A 23,985-nucleotide genomic window follows, 5' to 3' on the forward strand; every position below is an offset into this window, starting at 1 on the left:
ACACACACACAAAGCTTTGCATTTAGCTACTTGATGGCAAGCTGTGATACAAGCATATTTACTGCTGAAAAGTAACCATGTTCAAGTCAATAAATTTTTATTCAAGGTAAAATTAATCACACAATAGTGAGATAGGAACATTAAGAATTTGTCATGATTTGTCAATACATCAAAGGTTGTGCTTCAATCTATTTGCCAAATAATATAACTTTAAGATATAGTATTTATAAGCCTATTGTAGAAGTTTATTGAGAACAATTTTCTGAAAATACCATGACAGAGTCTATGCCTTAGAAAATATATTTTTAGAAGTGATCTATTGTATAGCTAACTACATATTGATGTTTACATTTAAAAACAGAAAAGAACTCTTGGAAACTTTTTTTTTTTTTACATTACTTGACATCACACAGAAGTGCTACTCCACGCAGTACCCAGTGCTCTGGAGGCTGATGAGTTTTAAGTTCCACAGCAGCAATGTAATTCATATCTGTTCGAATGGTCTTTTTGTAGACTGGACATGAATACAGACGTGGATCTTCTGTAGCTGAAAAGACAAAAGGGACATGAAAAAAATGAAACTAGGTTGAAAAAGCAGGGCCCTAAAGAGCTGGTCATAAAGCAAACGTAAAATTGAATCAAAGTTCAATAGCACAGAGCTCTCCATTGTCATCAAAGAAAACCCTTAATTGATTCTCACACTGTTTGCTACTGTATTATTGCCAGCTGAAGTCAACATATGGGTTGAAACTCCTTTAAGTTTAAGGTTTAAGATTTAACATCAGCACCTAGGAACTGGATGTAGCAAGAAATGTAAATGAATACTCTAGCATGGTTAATGTTGTTATTAGTTCTATCTGTCCACTGAACATTATTTCTCATCAATATATTATTAATGTGTCAAAATATAAAAGGTCCTGTTTTGCACAACCTATTTTGAAATGCATTTAGTATTTCAGAGTATAAATTGTCAACTTCTTCACTGTAGAATTAGAACAGTAGTTTAGCCATGGTTAATACTTCGATGATCATTATTTAGCTTGTTGGCTGCTTTCTCAGTGAACATGCCTCTTACAAAAGATCAGCTATACAAAATCCTGCCAAAATAGCATATTAGCAGGGCTTGCTTTTGAAGGTGAAATGCATTTCAACAGAAGTTTCCAGTTTTACACTCAACAGTGGATAACCCCATCCTAGTTTTCACCTCTATTCAACAGCATTTTCTCTTTTACATGTAAAATAAGCCCAAATTAACCTAAGTTCTAGTTTCACAAAACAGCACTGTCCTTCAGGTCCATAAGTTTCCTTTCCATTCCTACAGTCCTTTTCTGCCTCAAAGACAAAACATCTTCCACCACCTCACTCCACTTATTGCTTGCTTGTTAGCTCAAAAATAGCCTTGTCCAGAAAAAGAAAAATGCATTTTTATTGATTTTACATTTATAACAAGTTATCCAAAAATACCTTATATAAGATACACATGTAGTTTTTTAGATATTTATGTCGTGTGTACTTGCTTATACAAGTTTTATGTATTATTTATTTGGGGGGAGGGGTGTGAAAGGGGTTATTTAGGTTTAGGTTACAGAGGCTACAGAGTTTATGTATATTGATGTTGACCTTCTCAATCTAGGACAAATATTGTCAATGGAAGACTGAATGCAAAAAATGCTTGTCAGAGAAGACAGAGAATAACTCATCTGTAACAAATTTTAAAAGTTAACACCATTAAGACCAGAAGGTAGAGGCCTACCTAAATATTAGGGGGGAAAGTGCCTATTAGCACTTATCAAGTAAGGCTGAAAGCTCATTTTATATGGAAGATTGGGAAGTCTTGTTGAAAAAGATTCTGTATGTATACAATACATAGTAATAGCCTCAAGAAGTCCCTAAGGTCCAAAAGATTTTGACGTAGTTGAATAAAAAGTTTCACTGAATTCTATCAAAATAAGATCCTTTACAATCCAGTTACTTACTGTTATTGTCTGCATATATCCTTATAACAGGCATCATCTCGAAGAGCACCTTGGGCTTAGATTCAGTCAGTCTTGTGTTTCTTCTGTCCCAACCAGCTCCTTCCAAATACAGCCCATACACATAGACACCTTCCAAAGGAGGGCTTGTGATATCATCCTTCATCCATTTAGTGACCTCACTGCGCAGCACTACACTGTCAAGAGCCCATCCTTTGTTAGCTCTTGTTATTTCCTGCCCAAAATGTGCAAAAGTTTGGAGGTTATACTTTTACATGTGCTCAGAGTCATTTTCTCCAAGCATTTATTAGAAACATATTTGTATGGACACAACTTACCCACTTCAATTAAAAAAACACCCAAACAACTTTTTATGATATCCATGTTTACAGCAGTTTGATTTCTTTCTAAGCTAGTAATGCCCTGGTACTACAAGAAAGCTTTCAGTACTTTATCCACTATATTTGATTTTCTATTATATACAATAAATTAAGACCAGACCATACCAAGTAACACAACCACTGAAAGTCAATGGTAATAGCTCTTGTGAGTATGAAAATTTCACAGTTTCATGAGGTAAGAAAACATTAACAGCATGTACTAAATAAAACAGTCACAAAAGCTAAGTGTGTAATTTGCTGCATGTTTCCTGGGGTTACCTTCCTTTTCCTGTACCTGTATTCTGCATTAAATGTGTTCTTCAAACTAAGTAAGAGCTCACTTAGCTCTAAAGCTGCATAAAGAGACTACAAAAAACCCAGAGAACATTTGAAGACAGACATGCTTGAGACTCATAATATACTTCAAATTTAGTCATTTAGATAGTGCACTGGACAACACTCCTTTATCTTGCCCAATCTCTTACCATCCCATGCCATTAAATTTTGCCAGACCAAGTTTTATCCCAGTCTTTTAAACATTTTCTAAGATCTTTGTCTGAAGTAATTGGAATTAATATTTGTTCCATACTGCATTTAATTAGCTGCTTTAAAAGACCAGACAGGTTAGAGTTCAATTATCATTCTGGCTTTTCATCTTTATAATTTCTATTTCTTCCACCACATAGCAAAGCCCAGAAAGTCACTTTGGTTTTTATTCAAATATTAGGTAATTCTGTTCCCATATTCTCTAATTATGGAATAAGAAAAGTTCTATAGATTTCAACTGTTTCAAATCCTGCTATTAAATCCTTTCCACAAGCTTGGGTTCAAAAGAAAATCTCAGTTTAGGTCTCTTTACTCGAAAGAAATACCTTGCTATATATTGGGTTGGCCAAAAAGTAATTGTGATTTTTCCGGGTAAATGAAAGGCGATGTTTTCATGGGAAACAAAGACTGTATTAAACAATAATAGTGTCCACTTTGTTCAACCACATTTTGCCATCTTTCAGGCAACTTCATGATTCTGCATTCAAAAATATTCTTCTCTTTTCTGGCAAAAAAATAGTTATAAGAATAATTTGATATCCTCAGCAGCAGTGAAGGTTTTACCATTCAAGGCGTTTTGTAAAGAATGAAACAAATCATAGTTTGATGATGCCTGGTCTGGCAAATATGGTGGATGTGGTAACATATCCCATCCAAGCTGCAACAATTTTTGATGAGTGACCAAAATTCTACGTGGTCAAGCATTACCATGGAGAAACACAACATCTTTGCGATTCAACAATTCTGGATGCTTCTGTTTGATGGTATCATTTAATTTATCCAGTTGATGACAGTACACATCCAAATTAATGGTTTGGTTCCTTGTAAGCAATGCAAAATACACAATACCTTTGAAATCCCATCAGACTGTCGGCATAACCTTCCTTTGGTGAATACCAGCTTTGGAAGTGCTTTGAACTGGCTCATCACGCTTGTGCCTCAGACTTTCTCATTCATCATTATTGTAGACGATCCACCTGTTACCATATATTGCAAAACTGGTTCGTTTTCTTCATGTTTCAAGAGAGAACTCCAGATGTCAATGTGCTTAGTGAGATTAATTTATTTGAGCTCATGTAGTACCCAATAGCGAGCTTCCTAATGTATCTAAGTTGTTTTAAATGGTTTTCAATGCTCAATATTGTTAAGATTATCAGCAATCTCTTGTGTTGGTAAATGCCAACTGGAGTCGATCAATGCCTTTATTTTGTCATTATCAACTTCGATTGGCCTTCCTGAGCGTGGTGAATCTTTAACATCAAAATCTCCAGCACGAAATTTAGCAAACCAATTCTGACGCTGCTGTAGTGTTAAGGGACCTTCACCATACACATCACATAACTTTTTATGAGCTTGCACAGTGTTTTTTCCTTTTTGGAAGTAATACAGCAAAGTATGATGAAAATCTTCCTTTTGATTTTCCATTTTGAAGTCAACAGCAAATAAATAATTGTTAACAAAATCACTCACTTTCTTTTTCTACAACAAGCTTGAACTGTCAGCTGTTAAGTTCGATAATGAATTTGCAGTTTAAAATGAAATTAGTTACATTTCAAGACGTGTATTTCCATCTGTTTAAAAAAGCACAATTACTTTTTGGCCAGCCCAAAAATTCCAAGGTTATACACCTGCAATTTTAGTAAAAGTAGCTTCACCAATTAGAATGTCAGTTTGACAGCCAAAGATTACATTACCCAGACCTCAGAGCAAAAGGGGAGATTTTGCTTCTCTGCAAATCTTCATTCACTCCTTCAAAAGTTAGCTTTTTACTGAGGTCCCATTGGATTCCCACCTGAGTGTTCTTTCCCAGTTTTACAGATTCCAGACAATTATTGTTTCCAATGTGTCCCTTTATGCTGACCAACATAGGGATATATTGCCTCCCTTTAAAGTAAAAAGCAGCTCACTTGTCAATGCAACTGGCACGCTGAACAACCAACACAATCACCATGTTGACAGAGATATAAACATTAAGAAAAATAACCAAATACTTAGTACACATTAATAAAGAAAACCCTCTCCCACTTCATGAAGAGAGACTGAATTATTTACTGAACTGCAGAAGTGTAATTTAAGATGAATTCTGAATAGCTGTTCAGCAAGTCTCCAGCCAGGTAAGTACTGAATACAGACCAAAAGGGAGGGGAAAAAAAGGAAAATAAATTCATCAGCTTAACACCTCTTCTCAGGAATATATCAGTGGTGACATGAGGCATTACTTCACTAGTTTACCTTAATAATGTTGTAAGGTAGCTCCTTTATACATGAGGCTTGGGCAAAGTAGGAAATATATTTCAACACATTAGCAGTTGCTATACTGAAAAAAAGTATGTGCAGAGGAGAAACACTTTACTCAGGAAATGTTAGACAGTTATGCAGTCAGATATCTTCCCTGGTGACATGACTGAGATGTGTGTAACTCAGCCTTCATCACATAATATATACATATTTTTTTAAGTATATAAAAAAATAAGCAGAGTTAGACCTTAAACACAATTTACCTGCTTCATTGCAGTTAAAAATCCTTGAGGATTAAAAAACCCTGTCATCCAGAAGCAGTTTGGTCGGCTTTCAAAAATCCAATTGTAAAACTGATGGTTTCTTTCCAGAAGCTCAGTAAACCAGAAACCAAGTGTACTGGAAGCCCAAGATGCCTAAAAATAGTAAACAGCATGTTTGGTTTTTCATTTTATTCAACAGTTTTAAAACATCATATTCATGTCAAGAAAAGGTAATTCCTCACAAGGTAGTAAATAACATAATATTAGCAAAGCATATTTAAAGCTTATTTTTCATAACTTCTAACTTGATAGATAAACACTGCATCCCACTGAAACTTGAAGCAAATTCTTGCTCTGTTGAAATTCATGCCTACCATTCCATTTAGACATATTTAATGCTTCTTGTGGTAATTGTCCATTTTTTGACATTTTTACAAAATTAGATAGCTGTGTAAATTAGGAAGAAAAATTATATTAATGTCTTTCTAAAGCAAAGGCCAATGTAGCAAGATCATAGGATTTCTGCCAAAATTGTTCTGCTTTTTCTGAAAAAAAGCTAAGGAAAATTGAGCTTGGACTATGTGAAGATTTATGATTATTTTTCTCTTTGTATTGTGTTACTGTACTTGTGCTGTGAAGCACCTGCTTTGGTCTCAGTTTTGTACTATGAAAACACTTTGTCAATAAAAATAAAACAAGTGAACACCAAAAATGTTCTCCCAATTTTTCTTTCCATCAGTTGCCATTAACAGCTATAGTTGTCCCTGAAAACAATTTCTATGGAGAGAGCCTAAGAGAGCTAGGATTGTTTAGCCTGGAGAAGAGAAGCCTCAGAGAAGATATTATCAGCGGTTATACCTCATATGCAGAGAGTGGAAGAAGATGGAGCCAGATCCTTGTCAGTGATAGGAGAAGAGGCAATGGGCCCAAGGTGAAATGTGAGAAACTCCATTTAAACTTAATGATTTTTTGGTTGGGTGGTTGGTGGTTGTTTTTTACTGTGAGGATGATCAACCACATGAACAAGTTGCCCAGAGAGGTTGGGCACTTGATTATGGAGAGTCCTGAGAAACCTGCTGTAATTGACGCTGCTTTCAGAAGTGGGGTTAAACTAAACTGTCTCCAGAGGTCCCTTCCAGCCTCTACTGGCTGTGATTCTACAACTGTAAGTCTTAATCTCAAAGAATAGCAACAGTGTAGACCACTAGTGCAAGTGCTATTTTTAAAAATCGATCGTCACATTTTAAATTATTTTCCTCTTTCTAGCTTTTTATCCTGCCAATATGCAACAGGCTGTTGAAATGGGAAATACGTGCATCTCACATTCATTTCTATTTTTATAAATGAAAGAGGGCTTGCTTTGACTGTGGTTTTTTTAGCCCAAAATCTACTCCAGCAGTTGCACTGTCCTGGTTAACACTTGTGTTGAAATAAGTATTTACTCTATGTCTAGCAGTTTAAGCTAGCTCTATAGACTTTTTTTTTCTTACAAAACAAGTAACGTACACCTACTTTTTTCCAGCTAGCAGGAATCCTTCCATCATACATGCAGTCTAAAGCATCCCTCAGATTTTCACTCATAACAATTGTCCCATCAATGGCAAGTTTTAGATCAGTCAGAGTGCTTCTCACTAAGGAAATAACTCTCTGCATTTGTTCAATCTCCTGTCGCAAAAATATGTTCATAGGCTGAAAAGGTCCCATGTCCTTTAGTTTCTCTTTCACCTGTAGGTAGAAAACCAAAAATCCTTCAACAGACGTAAAAAACAAAGGTGGCTTTATGTCAAGGTTAGGCCCTAATACAATTTTAAAGACAATATTTTTATTTGAGATGTTAAACAGTCAGTTTGGCATCTTTTTTGCACCCCCTGCAAGACAAAAATACAAGATTTGTTCCAAAAAAATTTATGATACCGAGACTGGCTATGGTTTTTGTCTAACTCATTATTTAGTCTATATATCATTCTATAAGCTAACGTAATTTAAATAGCATGTAGGCCATACCACATTTCAAGGATTTTTGCTTTAATTCCAACAGACAGTTCCCATTAAGAATGATTGCCCCAGCCACTTTTGCCTCAGCATAGTAGCGCTATTTATCAGCAATGCCTGGGAACTATCACAATGCCAGGCAGTTTTTTATTTTAATAAAACTTGCTGATATATTTTTAAAACTGTAAAGTTAATAAATTAACAATAACTGTATGGACATAACTAGAAGATTTGTACTCAATATGGTCCTATTGTGACATAGGTGCAAAAAATGATACATAATAGGTATTGAATCCTATACAGGATAACAGCTTTGTTTTTAAAGATATGCATAAGTTTATCTATGTTTTGTATTTTCCTATACAAAAAGGAATTTAAATAGTTTTCACCATGTGAAAAAGTTCAGTGCTCCACATTCACTTTCCTTAATACAAACTAAATTTCAAATTGTCATTTCTGATCAGAGTTGATTTGCCCAAAAAGAGCTCTTGTAAACTCAGTAGGGCTAACTGTACCTATACAATGACACTATATGTCTTTATTAAGCCACATTTCTATTCCTGAAAGCATCAAGTAAAATTTGAGGAGAGTTGGACTAACAACTACCATAAGATTTAGCCCATAACTGAAGCAGAACTCTTTCGAGAAACTCAACAAAATGCAGTCCTTTGCAGATCTGACATCTGGTTCAGCCTTTTGGAAAGTTACAAAGCTCAGGCTTCTGGAAAGATAGTAGGTCAGAAATTTCATCAAGTGCAAACTTTTAGAAGACTGCTAGATAATCATTATTCTAAATTCAGATATGTTAACTCATCTGTTCAGATAAAATATATTATCATATTTATATCATTTGAGGGAAGGAAGATTATGTAATATAAAATGGGCTACAGAAAACATAAAAAGGATGTAAGACATGGGTATCTGAAGAAAATCTATGCTTATGAGCATATCCTACGTAAGGGAAACCTATTACTGTGTGAAAACAAAAGAGGGCATTAGATTTTACAAGTTTCCTTTCTCCTCATAGCTTGGTATCCTGACACAAGAAATTTGACATTCATAAGCCACTTAGCCTTGTATCAGGTCCTCATGGTAACTTCCATTAAAGAGTAAGTAAAATGGAAGAAGATTAAGGATAAGCGATTTCACTCTCCTCAAGAAGGAAATGGCAGGCAAATTATCTGATTAATATATCACCTTACTGCCTAGATGAGCAGGTGACTTCCTTGCAAATCTGTTAAAAGTACAAACATCAGTGCGGACTTCTTTCTGATTCACACATTGGGGTGATTCACATTCATTTCATAACAGAAATATTGTAAATGCTTTATTACTGACATAACTAATCTTATTTGCTTTTAAGCTTTTGCAAATATAATGAAACACAAAAGTTTGTCATCCCCTGATATAGGAAATACAGGAACCTTAACTATTTTACTAGCATTTTCCTCATTTATTTGAAGCTTACAACCAGCCTCACCTGGGAACAACTATAATGTGAGCATCCTAAAGTTCTGGGGCTCTAAAGGACAAAAAAGAACTATGGAAAGACCCAGAAACAACACAAATTGTCCAAACACTCAAACTGTAGTCTCCAGGATGGGGACACAGAATACAGTCAACTGGAGTGTTCATCTATCCAGTCATCAGTAAATATTTTTGAACTGTAAGAAAACCCTCTCACCTTGAGAGTCATTCTGTCTTTCACATAAACAGAAGGAAAGTTGCCATTTCAGAAAAGAAATGGCTGCAAGGCAGCGGGTGTCCATTACAGATATAATTACACGGGCTATTATGTGTTAATATGGATCCTTAGACAGTACCACTAGGCTTCAGACAATGAAAGTTATCACTTGACAAGCTTTTCAGCATTCACTTCACTGGAGAAAAAAGCAGACTAAAAATATCTTCAGGATGTAAGCTGAATCCCAAAGCAAAACATATGTTACAACTGTAATATTTTTATTTATAATACACTTGCAAGACAACCTCAGTTCAGTACAGTGTCAACAACCTTAGTTAAAAGCAGACGATCTTACCTCCTGCATAGTGCAAATGACAACTTAAGCATTAAGTGGTTTAATATTTTGAAAAAGCTCTTACAAAAACACTTCAGTGCATATTTAGTGACTTCATTATAAATATTAAGAGTCTCATCATACTTCTTTAAAATACGTTTTTGAAGTAATGCCTGTATGAATGAATTCAGACATGCTTTTAGAAAAATTAGTGTTGTCACTTTTTTTTTTTTAATCCACATGAATCAAGTTGTAAATATTTTTGACAGAATTTCATTAACTCACTTCGAATGGTACATAATCAGCAGGACGCTTCTCCAGCATATCATCAGCCAGTCTGGCTACAATTGCCTCTCGGGTTTCACCTCCTCCACCAGAGCTATTTTTAGGCTGAATACTGAGGATGATGTCCAATACATCTTTGGAAATTTTACTTTGGTAAGTGATATCCGCATTGGGGTGCAAACCAAACACTTCTGGTGTGTCATAAGCAGGAAGACTCTACATAATGAAATATAAAAAGAGCACAACTGGAGATGGATTTATAAACTAATTAAAAAAAAAACAACCAACCCACACAACAAAACCAAACAACAAACACCAAAAATAACACCCTTACATTTTAAAGTAAAAGGCTAGATCTCTTCAAACAGTCTTAGGGCAAATAACTTGCTGTGATCTATTTGTCATATCACAGCCCAAATCACACCAAGGTTAATAATAAATTCAGTTTTAATCTCTGTATGCTCTTTTAATAGTCAGCTTGTACTTTCATATAGCTACACTTTTTATTTCTGTGAGGTTGCATTTAATGTCTGGAGTCCATTCTTTGCCCTCTTTAGTAACTGTATGCCTTCAGGTATGTCCCTCAAGCAAAGCGTATGAAAAAGAAAAGATTCTGTCATGACAATGATAACATACATAAAAGACAAAATACAGGTAACTAAGAAGACAAGACAAAATATAAAGACTCAGGAACTTGTGAGAAACAAGTGAATTTGGGGTTTTTTGTTGAAAAGCTTTCATTTACTAACCTGTATGTAGTGAAGGTATTGATCCACTGTAGTACATTTGGGTATGCCATATCCTTTGTAGAAGCTGAATTCCTGACTGAATGTATTTTCACTGAACCAAACCTTTACAAAGGTGTTCATAAGTCTTTTGTCATAGTCATCTGTCACACGGCCACCATACTGGATCTCACCTATCATGTAACGAACAGTACTCCAGGAGACTCCCTAAAACCAAACAGAAAGCACTAACTTCAGCTAATCCCCTTCTCAACTATTTACATCTCCATGTAAGCACAGCAAATACACCAAGTCTTGCATCTCTGTCCATTTTGGAAGAAAGTTATTTTCTTACTATTCTTTTTTTTTGCCTGTAACTCTGTATTCACAGAACACATTCAAGGATTTCTCAAAATAGACTTAATTGACAATCAATTCAAGAGGCTATTCCAGCATCTGGGTAAGAGGGATACAGCTACATTCCAATCATGTTTCCAACTTCACTTACAATGCCAATTGCAAAGTGATCTGCCACAGACCTCTATATGACAACTGACCATATGAAGGTGAGAAATATAAGAGGAATTCTCATATAGTCATTTAAAGCCACATTCAATTTCTTTATACTGCCAAGATAGGTTGAGAAGCCAAATCTGATTATTTTTACTCAAAATATATTTAAACAGAAGAATATTTAAAATACAGTGGTCCATTTTTAACTATTTGACTTAATTAGCATTGAAAAGAAGGTCTATACTTCTAAGGTTTAAATTTTTGAAGCTTTTGGGGAAGACAGCTGGAGAGATTTATTTTTTCTTAATGTACAGATTAATATAGACATTTAACATGCACAAGATTAAAAGTCTAATTTAAGCCTTCTGCTTTATAGACATGCATACTTGGAATGTTGAATGTTTGATGAAAGAAAAAAAAAAGAATAATTTAAAATCACATTTGTGTTTCAGTTATTTGGAACCCTGTATATGTATTCCACTACTAGAAAGATCCATCACCCTAATCCACCTTCCCCTTAAAAATTAATTACCTTCTTGGCATCCGTGCCATCCAAGTGATTTTGAATGAACTGCACAGTAGCATTGAAATCAGCTTGATTAAACTCATAGGGTATATTCCAACCCAGAGATCCAAACTTGCGCCTTTCTTGAACATTGGAGTGTAGGAAGGCTACAGCATACAACATTGGTTTCCATTGTACCATGTCACTGACATCTAGTAAATCCTGGCTGACACCTATGGATAGTAAGTGAGCATTATAAGAAACACAGTAATAGTATATTTCAAAACTACTTTAAATCAGTGGTAAAACATCACTCCTAGAGATATTCAGTTGGCTCTCTGCCTCTCTCAAGAGTAAACTGTTATCCTACAAAGTGTTCTATGCTGGAGACAATTTGCAACACGTTATTAAGTTGCTCAAATTGAAAGCGTAAACTTCAAAAAAAAAAGCCACAAATTACTAACAGAGGAATTCAGATTAAGTTGCTTTCTGCACAGACTCTTTGACCTTTATTTTATGCAATTTAAAGAGTACATAATAGCCAACAAAGATTAACACGTCGCTTTTCTACCAAAAGACATAAGAAGATTAAAAGTTTAAACACATTGAGCTGAGATATTAGAAGGAATCTTTTGAGGGGAAAAAAAAAGCTATTCTTATTTTGCTGTCCAACTACTTCTGGCACCAGAACTTCAGCAGACCTTATCTTCCTTTTAATTTTCACAACTTCTAACTCAAAACAAGGATCAAGATCTGTCCTGGAATCACTGTGATCAGTTCCTTATACTAGCTTAAACCTATCAGTGACTACAGTGTGACCACATGGTAACACCAAAAAGTCCAAATATGAGCAAAATTTAATATTAAATATTTACTGCTCTAGCACTCACCACTATATGTTCTCTTTAGTCCAGCCCTGAGCCCTTGTGGTGGTTCATTGGTAAACTTAATAGACATTTGAAGGAGGGTAATGGGGAAGTGTTTGTGAATGTCAGTTGTCATCCACAGTCGAAAGCTTTCATGGACAACCTCTGTCTCTATTACAGTGTCCATCAACTCATCCAAAAAGTCAAGTCCAAGGTGGCAGTTCTGCAGAAGTGCCCACCCTCCCTAGTTTAAAACAACAGAATATCAAGTTATCAAAATTGTTTACAAGTTGAAATCATTAAAATAACTCTTTGTCTATGCTGTAGGTTAGGAACAAAGCCAATGCATCTAAGCTATATCAAAACACAGCAAGTTTAAGTGCTCGTCAGAGCTGTTAAACGAAGACATTCTCCAAAGTCAATTTTGAACCACTGGCTCACCAAATCAAAACCAAGGCCTTAGTTATTTGACGTTCTGTATATTTCATGTACAAAAATAGATCAGTAAACATAGTAATGGTACACATGCAATTAACAATGTGTTTTTTCTCCAAAAGAAAGCTCATGTGAGCTAAACTCTGGGCTGTTTCTTCTGAAGGCATTGTCAGCTTGTTTGGTTTTGTCATCTAAACAAATGATCCACAAATGATCCTTACCTGTCCAATCTGATCTTCCTAAGTAGTCCCTACCTTTTCCAGTGTAGATAAACACTGATAAATCATGACTTCTATAAGGGAGCTCAAAAGTAGTTTCATAGAGCAAGCTGTTAAATCTTGTCCCTCACAAGGGTCACAGGCTTGGAAAATAACCAAATATACATACTTAATCTATTGCTATCAATCAATAGATATCAAACTTTCTCACATGAATTATCATCCTTTATATATAGGGTATGTGAGACAGCAAGGGAAAGTAACTGTATTACTCTAAACTAAGCAAAAGGACCTATTCTTCCCTATCATTTGAATTAATTTCTTCTCATCTGGTCTGCTAATTAGCTCTTATCATGAAGTTGTCAAACAAGAATCTAAGGCAAAGTCAGAATAACACTGGATATACAGACAGGGAAGAAGCTCATAACACAGGAGTGCAAGAAGTTCGATCTGTTCACTGCAGCAGACAGAGCAGTACTACCATCTGATGGGCAAAACATGCTAAATTGGAACATCTCAGCTTTTCTTTCTCATACAGGAAATTTTGAAAAAAGACCTTGTGTGATTTGTAAAATGCCTGTGCTATCAGATTGCCCATCCCAATTCAAAGTCCAGACTATAACAATAGAAAATATTTTGCTATAAACCCTTGTTTTTTTCAAGGTTAAGTAACTATCACCAGTATATGTGGAATTAATCTTCTTCATTTAATAAAATATGTTTGTATTACTAAAAACACAAAACTGAAAAAAAGTTGTGAAATGCTTGTTGAAGAATATTTAATTTTCATGCAATCCAAACAATCAATTCAGCTATGTTCATCAGTCAACAGCCTACAACAAAAACTCCATTTTATGTGAAAAACACTAATGTCTGCAGTATAAAAAAGCTTGTTATGGCCAAATAAATGACTGTGGAAAGAGAGTTCCATTGCTTAGAGCACTTATTTATACAAATAAATATAGGTTCAGCATTAACTACCCACCAAAAAACTTCTATTTCATGATAGGATTTTCATTTCTAAGTGTTTAATAGAGCTAAAAAACCATTCAGATTTTTGTCTCTTACATGAGACATTGTCTGCTGTAGAAGTTTACGAGCATGGATTTCTTGCCCCTGGCCCATTGAAACATAACGTGTCTCTGTCTTCAGTCTTTTTCCCAATGCAATAATTGAGTCCGTAGGATCAGAGCCCATGGAAAGAAAGCATATGAGAGGAGTACGTGGGTCTGACTCTTCCCATGTCTTCTCCAAGTCCAAGACGACTCCCTCTGCGTATTTCTCCCCCATAGTGTCAATGATGTATTTTCTTGCCTATATTAAAAGAGGCAAATTTAACTTCTGACATAATTTAATACTGTTTTCTTCACAGTATAAATACAACTAACAAGTAAAGTGAAGAGCAAAGGCTACTATAAATTTTTATCAGAAATACAAATATGCAACAGTATTTTTACATGTTATTTTTACATACTGTATTTAAAGGTGCTATTTCTTACAGCCTTATAAGACATGTTGAAGCTTAAAAAATAATTATTCTATTACCTATATCTGCACATATTCTTACGTATAACACCTAAAATTACAGTATAATAAAAACAATAACCTTATTAAGTGTCCAGAATGGTTTTAATGATTTAAAGATGGTATCTCCATCAGACAGCATAACTCCTAGTCTTAAAATGTAGCTTTCTTCTCCAAATACTATAGAGAAGAAGGAGGTCTTTCCCACCTTAAACAATGAATTAATAGTAGTAATGATTAAAATAACTGTAGAAGATCCAGAGGAACAGGTGAAGACCATCTCTGTCATTCTTTATTTATTTATTTTTAAAATTGTTAGATTATTGTTTCTTTTTATTAAAAAACAGAAAAGGCTCTTTCACTCTGAGATTATCTTTCTTGTATTCTTTCCCATTACACTGCTTCTGTCTTAGACCGTTCCTCCTCTTAATACCTCGGGTTACTTCTCAGAGACAAAAGATATTCAGCATTTAGCATTTGATGAACTATCAGTTTTCATAAAACCATCATAAGATGAAAGTGTATCTTGCTCCGATTAACAGAACTGAGGAACTAATTTTTTCATGATCCATTTCAGACACATAACACATATCTGAGAGATGCATTATAAAGTACCATTTAACTTTCCATTGACAGCATTTACACCAATAAATGCTGAGACTTTCTCTGAATCAAAAAAAGTTAGCATCTATAAAATTAATACCACGCTTTTAGTAATGCATTTTGACTTCAGTGGATTGCAAACCATTGCATAATTTTTATCCTTTTGCACTGGAGTAGAACACAGAGATTAAAAATAGGCTCCTAGAAGCTGATTTTTCTTAAATATAGGTCTAACCATTTAATAAACTTTAATTTTATATTTCTCTCTTTTCTAAATAGATGGCTTTGCACTTTTGAACAGACCTTAATACAGATTTTTCTAAGGTAGGTCTAATTTTTCCATGCAAGAAATAGTTCCTCAATTAAATTGTTTTCATTTTGTTTTCTGTCAGCCAACTGAGTTCATGAAAAGATTTTCTTCAGCCTAACATGCAGACACTTAAGGACAGTAAAAAATATCTTCTGAACTGATAAAGCAGAATACATATTTTTCCAGATGAAATCTCATCTCCATGGTAAAATCATTGGCTAATATTGGTTCAATATATTGGAATAATTTTGCTAACACCTCCTTTGTAACAAATGCATAAATGGTTTGAAAATAATTTCAGATAAATGAATGAAGAGGTCCATTACAAAAAGGAATTTGGCATTAAATAAAAATGTGCTGAAGTGCAATCCCGTAACTGTTATTCTAATGACACCTAAATAGACTATGTTGGCTATACATGTACCTGAGCTATGGTCCTGTCAGGACACCAAGATCTGATCAGAAGAAGATGTCTGAAGCAGTCCAGTGATTGACCATAGCCACTAGGAACCAGTTCTTCTTCAGGATTCTCACTATCAAACCAGATTTTCCACTGTTTCTCTTCTCTGGAAATCTGCAGTTATACCATCAAATGAGTCAATCTCACTAAACAGAAAAGTCACATTTCAACTGCCACTGGGTCACAAGCTTTCAATGAAAGTGATCCAGACACAAGCATTTGTTCAGCAATGCTAATATATAGATTTAGTAAATCTACTAAATAAAAGAGAGGATAAGCTTTCAGATTTTAAGTACAAAATTGTAGAATGTTACAATCCCCTTATGTATTCGTACTCTGAAAAAAAAAGTAGCTACTACTGAGTACTTTCCAGTAGTGATAAAATGGCATAGCAACGCCATAGCACACATAACTAGGCTCAGACATAGCTTTGAGAACACTAGATATGTATGTGCTCCCTGCATGACCTTACAGAAGGTACTGTTTGCATGTACCAAATGCTATTTACTTACTCCATTAGCTACTATATACTTAGTGACTATTAAGACTATTCATACAAGTGTCAAATTTACTGAACACCCTTTCCCTAACTCTTACTCCATGTAATCAGAGAAATATTGGAACAAGTATTATAAAACACAGTGTAAGAAAGCACAACAGGAATGCAAGAAAGTCTAACAACTGGAAGAAGATTTAAGTTGCATTACATGAATTGAATAATAGTAAGTTGCATTCCCAAACTGAAAGTATCACAATTATATAGGGTGCGAAACATCCTACTTTCTTATTTTCCTGGAGATTTTAAGTCTATTTATCAATACAGGTTGCTACGCAGTCGTGGCCACAACTGTGGCTATCTGCTGTCAGTTTCATTCTGTTCTATAAAATAAACGAGTTTCCCACTACATGCCTTGATAACTACCAGACAATCACTGTCAAACAAAAGACTAATTTTAAAAACTTCTTACTTACTTGATCAAGAATATCTGAAAATTGTTTAAGCTTACTGAGCTCCACCAAGTTCAGCCAAGTCATATCCAGAATCCATTTAGCTGGCTTAGGAGGACAAGCTTTAAGGTCTAGGGAAGCACCACCTTCAAGAAGTTAACTAATTATAATTAGAAACATTGAAGACAAAAAACCTAAAGCAAATCAAAACCAAAACCAAAAACCAAACCAAACCAAAACATTTGCTTGCTCATCCTCCTGCAGTTACCAAATAAACTAAAAGATGTTTAGTATAATAATATTTTTTCTAAGTCAAATATATATATCTATTGGTATTTGGCCAGCAGATATAAACATAAACTGAAAGGATACTTAACAACTTTCCTTTTAAATTCTCAGGATTCTCAAAGCTATATTTAGCAATATTCAGTATGCTGCTGTAAATTAGAACTACCATTCAATGTTGTCTGTCACCAGAACAGAATGACAAGCATGTTTTCTTTCAATTGACTGGCTTCTCATGTGCAAAAGGAAGCAGCAGGTTGGCTAGGAAATATAATTACAGCTCTTGAATTTTCTACAATAAAATATATGCTTAAAATCATTCCATAGTCCCAACCTTTAATAAGTGTCAGAAATTCTTCATGCTTCACTCTGTTTCGTTGTATATCAATCTTCAATGTAAGTAATAATGTGAAAAGAAATTTGTGCTCTTCATAGAGTCCTCGGGCAGCATATTTGAACACTTCATATGTCATATGTTCAATAATATTAGTAATCCTTTTGGTAGTTACAGGGCTTTTGGTAGATCTGTTGAAAGAAAGGTCTGGAGTTGAATGACAATTTGCATAGGCTTTATTAAAGGGACTACTATATCAAAAGACAAAAAGCTGTAGTTCAGAACTTTCAAAACATGAAAATATAATTGATCCCAAACACAGAAAATAAGGCAGCAAGCTAGCAACAACTTTCAGGTTGAAGGAGCAATGAAAAAAAAGATTATTTTTAATCAAGACTTTCTGCATAGCTGAAAATCAGCACAGCATAATGGTTTTTAATTGCCTTATGCTTAGTTTTTAAGAACTGTAAGTATATTTGAAGGTTCTTTGCCTTGGTAACTAACAAACAAAGGCTTTTCTTAAACTGAAAATTCGTGTCAAGATTGTAATGAGAAACACGCTTCTTTCTGACATGAGTTTACAACAAATCTTTACTATGCTACAACACTTCCAGGACTGAGTAAATACAAATAATACTTACTGTTAGATAAATTACCTGGTTAGGGAGCGGTCAAAAAGCCCCAAAAACTGTCGAAGCGAAGTCTGATACATCACATTGACCATGCTCATCTCAGTAATAAGGAAGTACAAGATGCTACCTCGAGTTGCAACTGAAGGATAGGAAACAAGACTGTGTTCAAAGTAGAAGTGCAGAACAGAAAACCTTAAGTCTCTACACCAAGTGCTGTGAGTTTAACACTAATGCTAACTGAAGATCCTTTGTTGCTCCATTATTAATGGCCAGAAAAATAATTAAAATGTTAACTTAACCCTCATTTAAGCATCAGCCAAAAAAACCTGAAACTTTTCTGTCATTAATGCAAACTACGTAAAGACCAGTTTGCAAATATGAGCGTATTTGGAGAACCTCTGGATGGTATACTGCAATATTCAGATAATCAGTAGAACATATAAAAAGCAAGATGGTTTGAAGTACTGGTTGAATATCCAAACAAATTTATCTTCACAGACTTTTACAAGAGTCTTATAAGGATTTATAACAGGATAAACAAAGCATTCATGCAAACAGATACAAAAAGCATTTGCAATTATACTGGCCCCTAAATGTCAATATATGTTGAACTCAAACATATAGATACCCAAATACCCTAATGACTGGTCTCATTGGCAGTTCATATACAGTGTCTAAAAGACTAGATAGACAGGTACACTTGGATAAAGAGCAATGGGAAGTCTAGAGAGAGAATAGATCGTTCCATTTTATAAATTCCACATGAAGCATAATATTGACTATTTTCTTCACCATAGCTCAATATGACATTTCCTAGATACCCTTTACTTACACAGAAAAACACAGATCCTTCCCACTCATTATGGTCTTCTTGAACACATGCTACCATTTCTCTTACTTTAAGTACTGCTGTTTTAACCATACACTCCAGTCACTTGTCATTAATCGCTACCTTCACTCACCAGGTCTGTACTCTTCACGGGCTGAGTTGATCTGTGACTCAGTTTCAGCAGAAGTTTGCAGCTTCTGTGTTACTTCCTCAGCAGTCTTCTTAGTGTTACTCAATACAATTATTAGACTATCATCATCTGCCAGAGAACTCTTAGTGCTTGTAAGTCGAAACAAAAGGTTATCTTCTAGGTCTTTAATTCTCTTTCTGTTCATAGTCACATCTTCAATAAGATCTGTTCTTTCTTTCTCTAATTCCTGTTGAAATACATGGTAATATTTGGAAACCAGAAGAATAATCAGAAATAAAAACAAAATAAAGCAAGATATCTAGTTTTAAAAGTACTGATCTTAATAGAACAGTGTGGGTCAAGGTCAAGAGTAACTGCACTAATTTGAGGAAAACATTTCAGTGGTATTTCTGACTATTTTGCCAGGTTTCTGAACCTGCTACATAAGTATGCATTAGAAAAATCATTTCAACAAATACTATGGAGCATATTCATATCATGCCCTGAAAAAATTAGAAATTCAGAATACTAACTGTTTTCCTTCTCTTTCTGCTTCAGACAAACAGAAGTGCATACACCTTTCCAGGCATAGGATTTTTACTCCATTTAATGCCATCTTTATTTGTGCTCTTCTTTCCAATCACCATACTGAAAATATAGTCTCAATAATAATAAGCACCCTTAATCAACAAATCAAGCATCAATTATATCAAGAAGTGAACCAAAAAATACTCGTCCTTGAAACAGAGATAACTTCAGTCTCTCACTAAAATGCTTCATTGATTAGTAAAAGAAAGTACATAAAATGCAAACTGAGTTGCTTCGCTAGCAGTATTTAGTTTATTAATGTTAGTAATATAAGCTGGGTGGCTTATACACCTACTTTGTTTTCCAGTGGTCATATATAAAAGATGGCTACCTGTTGATTAACAGCTTTACATTAAAAAAAAAATCCCAAAAGTTTCAAATATGTAGAAAAATATGTTCTTCAGAAATAAGGTTAAGATGGGTTAAGAGTCTTTCATAAGACAGAGTACAAATCTTATGAATTAACAATAAGTGAGACAGCTGGCAGAAATATCAGCTATGTCTACAGTACTCCTTTGCTGCTTACAAAGGTCTGGTAGATAGTTTTAATAATGTCTCTCCAAAGTTGAAAGCTGTGTGTTCACTTTTGCCAAGTCCACTTCAACGCTGCAGACAGGCTGCTACTTTTCAAAATGAACAGGGACAACATGAAGAAATTCATGATCTCTCAAATAACACTAGAGGCATTATGAGATGTTAGCATAACCCAAGATGTTAGCAAGGCTTAAGGAAAGCTCCTACTTGAGTATCCTTCATTTATATAATTTGCAACACTCTTACAATTTTGGGGATTTTGTTGTTGTTATTTTCCCACATTCTAAGCTTGTGGTCTTCTCACTTCTACATTTTGCTAACATTCCAAAGTATTTCAAGCATTTAATTCTTGAAAAGAAATCCCCTTTTATTTTAAAAAGGAAATTTAAAAAAAGTCTTCATCTCTATCAGATTTAGGTTCTTGTCACCGTACAAAAGGTATACTGAAACACCATCATCATCACCAGGTAGAAAAGATTTATTGGGAACGTTGTCATAGAATAATGTAAATGTCACATAACTTAGAAGATGTGCATACAGATTCAAAAGATTCTGACAAAAACTGATGGAAAAAAAAAGACAAGAAAACTACAGTTAACTCCATTTTAATCAACTGACGCCTAATGGAACTAAAGAAAAGCAGGTAGCAATTATGAAGTAAGACACGCATTATGCAAGTCTGATGAAGCAGAAACAATTTTTAAAAGTATAGCATTAAAAGAATGTTAGCATCCAATTAAATTTAATAATTATCATGCTGAGAAATCATTCAGAGCCAAATTAAATTTCATGTTTTGCTGAATTCAATTTAAAAGGTTAAACATATTTTAGAGTGCAATGCATTTAAAAAAAAAGAAAAAGAAAACAAAAAACAATATAGTTGTTTTGCTCACAGGAATAAGACTGAGAAACAAGAATGGAAACAGAATGACCAAACTAAGGCAAGTAACCTTAGATTAAAACCTTAGTGAAAAATCTATCTAGCAAGCTTTTAAAATATTTTTAGCGAATAAAGACTACAGATTGTAAATTTTCTGCATTTCTTCAAAAGTTTCCAATCACAACAAAAAAAACTAAGCCAAATTGACATATACATAAATTCAAGGAACTTGCACCAAAGCAGGTAATTTCAAATCCAGCTTTATGAAATTGCTTTCACAAGCTGTCGTCATTTTACAGGCTGCATCAAAGAATGCTAGATCTCCTTATTATTCATAAAATATAAAATTTGCTACATATAGCAGTCTGCTACAAAATTTTTTACAAGCGCAGGAATTTCCTCCAGCTGTTCTTTACAAAATTTGAGCCTTTTTCCACCACGGAACTTGAAATATGAATGTGAAAATTCAAAAGTCATAAATAGTTCTTGTATATTTTAACTTCACTACTCATCTGACGTATCTATTTCTACAAGACTAAATAAGCAATTTTTTGACAAATTATGTAACAGTCAATGTATCAAAACAAGTATATCATTAAAACAGCAAAAGCTGTATTAGGTTCAGACATATAACAAGCCTCTCAAATCCAATAATTCCAAGAAATAAAGTAGAATTAAATATATACTGATATACCAGCCACCCTTTGACTTTCTTATGCTCAGATCACATTTTGTAAATTGGTTTAACATTCTGGTGGAAAAGAAGAAATCAGTACCAGTATTCTTCTCAGTAATCAATCAATCCTTTGATATGTATGCCACACAGATTCTACCAATGGGCGTACCAGACAACATAGGAAAGGAAAGCCAGACTTTGCAGAATCTTTAAATTCTATGCAGTAAACCAAACTTTTCCCTGTTGCATATCTAAATCTCATTCATTCTAAGTACAGAAGCCTATCAGAGACAGTAGAATAGCAAGAACATTATAAATGTGCATACGAACCTTGAAAAACACTAACTTCAGATAAATAATCTCTTCTCTTTTTGGGACAGAAGTTCTGCATATACATTATATCACAGGGTATCACCCAGCAGTCATACTGCTCAAATCATTTGGCAAACTGTCTCACAGTTAAATAACTACATCACCAGCCATTAGAAATGTCCAGTTAGAGCCAAAAATACCTCTTCTGGTTTAACCCAGCAAACTTCTAAACACATGCAGTTCACTCGCTTAACTCCTCCCCGCTCCCTGGTGGGATGGGAGAGAAAATCGGGAGGGTAAAAATAAAGAACTTGTCAGTTGAGATAACTGATATTATTGATACTTAATAACTAAAACAAATCAAACTTGAATAATAATCATAATGTAAATTACCTGTAACAAGAATAGGAACAACAATAACAAAGCAATCAAAGTTATACTCAGGTCGCAGATGGCGGCCACTGGCCATATGCTAACGCAACAAGTGAGGGGTAAGCCTCAGGAACAGTGCAGAAAGGATGTCCCCTGCAAAGTCCCCAATTTATAGTGAATATGACATTTATGGGATAGAATGTATCTTCATGGGTCACCTTGGATCATATCCAGATCATTTGTCCTGGGTCACCTATCCCAGAGAGTCTGGTGCTCTCACTTCCCAACCCTTTTCTCTTATGCAAAGAGAAAACAAAACAAAATAAAACAAAACAAAGCAAAAAAAAACCCCAAACACCCCCCAAAAACAAAAAAAAAACAAAACAAAACATAAAAACAACTATAATCACAGATGCAGGTGAATCCTTGAAAAATTTTAATATCTGCCAGGAAAAACAAAAAATAAACCTTATCAGCTTCATTAAGAAAGCAACTCCATCCCAGCCAAAGCTCCAAAATCAACTTGTGTTTATTTAAAGGAAACACTGCTGAAACATTAAAAAGGAATTCTACAATTCAGTCCTAGCAAAACAAAAACAATACCATGGAATATTAAAATAATTTTAGTTTGAAAGGGGCCTCCAGAAATTAACTAGTTCAAGCCCCTGTTCAAAGCAGGTCTAAATAGGTCAGTTGCTCACAGTCAAGTCCAGTTGATTCTTTAACCCCTCAAAGACTGGACATTCCACAACATCCCAGGGTAATCTGTTGCCAGTTTTGACCACTCTCAGTGTAATTATTTCTTTCCTAATATCTAATCAGAATTTCCCATGTTCCAACTTGAGTCCATTACTTCTCAAACTATTACTTTGCATCTCTGAGAAATATTAAGCTTCTAAGTTTTCTTTGTTGTCCAACCAGACATACAGCAGCTGTATCTTTTGTATCTTTGCTGATAAAATAACTGTCATCTTGAGGAATGCATTGTATTGCAGGGCCCAGAAGTGAAGTTTGGCATAAGGCTTTGTGAATATACACATCATAGTGTGTTTCAGACAGACAGTGATAATTCCATTACGTAGTGGAATTGTCACTGGTTGAAGTGAAGCTGATGGTGTAAAGAAGCTGTCTGATAAAATATAAGCCTCCATAGAATGAGTTCTTTCATGATATCCAGGGACTAATTGGGAATGAAACATAACTACTTGACATTAACAAGATGACTGAGGCCATTAAGGAGGAACCTCTTACACTGGGAGGAAGAGGATGGGACAACCTCAACAGATGCCACAGCAAGGCAACACACACACTTCTCACTATTGAAGGTAAACTGGAATTATTGCCAAAATTCTAGTAAATACACAGTCATAGATGCACAGTGTCTCATTTGACTTTAACATTTCCTGACCTTACAGTTACAGGGATAAGGTGTCCAATAGTTCAAAAGATACCAACCAGCTTCCCTCCAGAACTGCTGGTCGCATGTTTATGATGACTGTCATCCTGAACTTGGAATTTCTCAACTAATACATCCGCAGTGTTAAAACAGGTAGTTAGCCTGTTTCCTCTTGGAGCAAGGAAGTAACTAAGTCTGAATTCCTTTACACCAGG

At 34.7% G+C, this 23,985-nt stretch overlaps 1 protein-coding gene across 1 annotated transcript in view; it reads right to left on the bottom strand.

Annotated features, from left to right (window-relative positions):
• Positions 1 to 395: 395 nt before the first annotated feature.
• The window catches only part of LOC104535704 (dynein heavy chain 5, axonemal-like), a gene marked incomplete at its 5' end in the record, with an annotated part of 38,361 nt that continues 14,771 nt past the window's right edge, over positions 396 to 23,985 (bottom strand). The window contains 14 exons of the mRNA XM_010182292.1: positions 396 to 547; positions 1,977 to 2,208; positions 5,401 to 5,553; positions 6,913 to 7,125; positions 9,696 to 9,911; positions 10,445 to 10,648; positions 11,466 to 11,671; positions 12,329 to 12,548; positions 14,026 to 14,271; positions 15,819 to 15,968; positions 16,827 to 16,948; positions 17,422 to 17,612; positions 18,078 to 18,192; positions 19,016 to 19,259. Coding sequence (XP_010180594.1) covers positions 396 to 547; positions 1,977 to 2,208; positions 5,401 to 5,553; positions 6,913 to 7,125; positions 9,696 to 9,911; positions 10,445 to 10,648; positions 11,466 to 11,671; positions 12,329 to 12,548; positions 14,026 to 14,271; positions 15,819 to 15,968; positions 16,827 to 16,948; positions 17,422 to 17,612; positions 18,078 to 18,192; positions 19,016 to 19,259 — 2,664 coding nt within the window. The remainder of the gene's footprint in view (positions 548 to 1,976; positions 2,209 to 5,400; positions 5,554 to 6,912; positions 7,126 to 9,695; positions 9,912 to 10,444; positions 10,649 to 11,465; positions 11,672 to 12,328; positions 12,549 to 14,025; positions 14,272 to 15,818; positions 15,969 to 16,826; positions 16,949 to 17,421; positions 17,613 to 18,077; positions 18,193 to 19,015; positions 19,260 to 23,985) is intronic.

This window comes from Mesitornis unicolor, unplaced genomic scaffold (genome assembly GCF_000695765.1).
Source record: "Mesitornis unicolor isolate BGI_N332 unplaced genomic scaffold, ASM69576v1 scaffold7984, whole genome shotgun sequence".
In the NCBI taxonomy this organism is placed as follows: Eukaryota; Metazoa; Chordata; class Aves; order Mesitornithiformes; family Mesitornithidae; genus Mesitornis; species Mesitornis unicolor.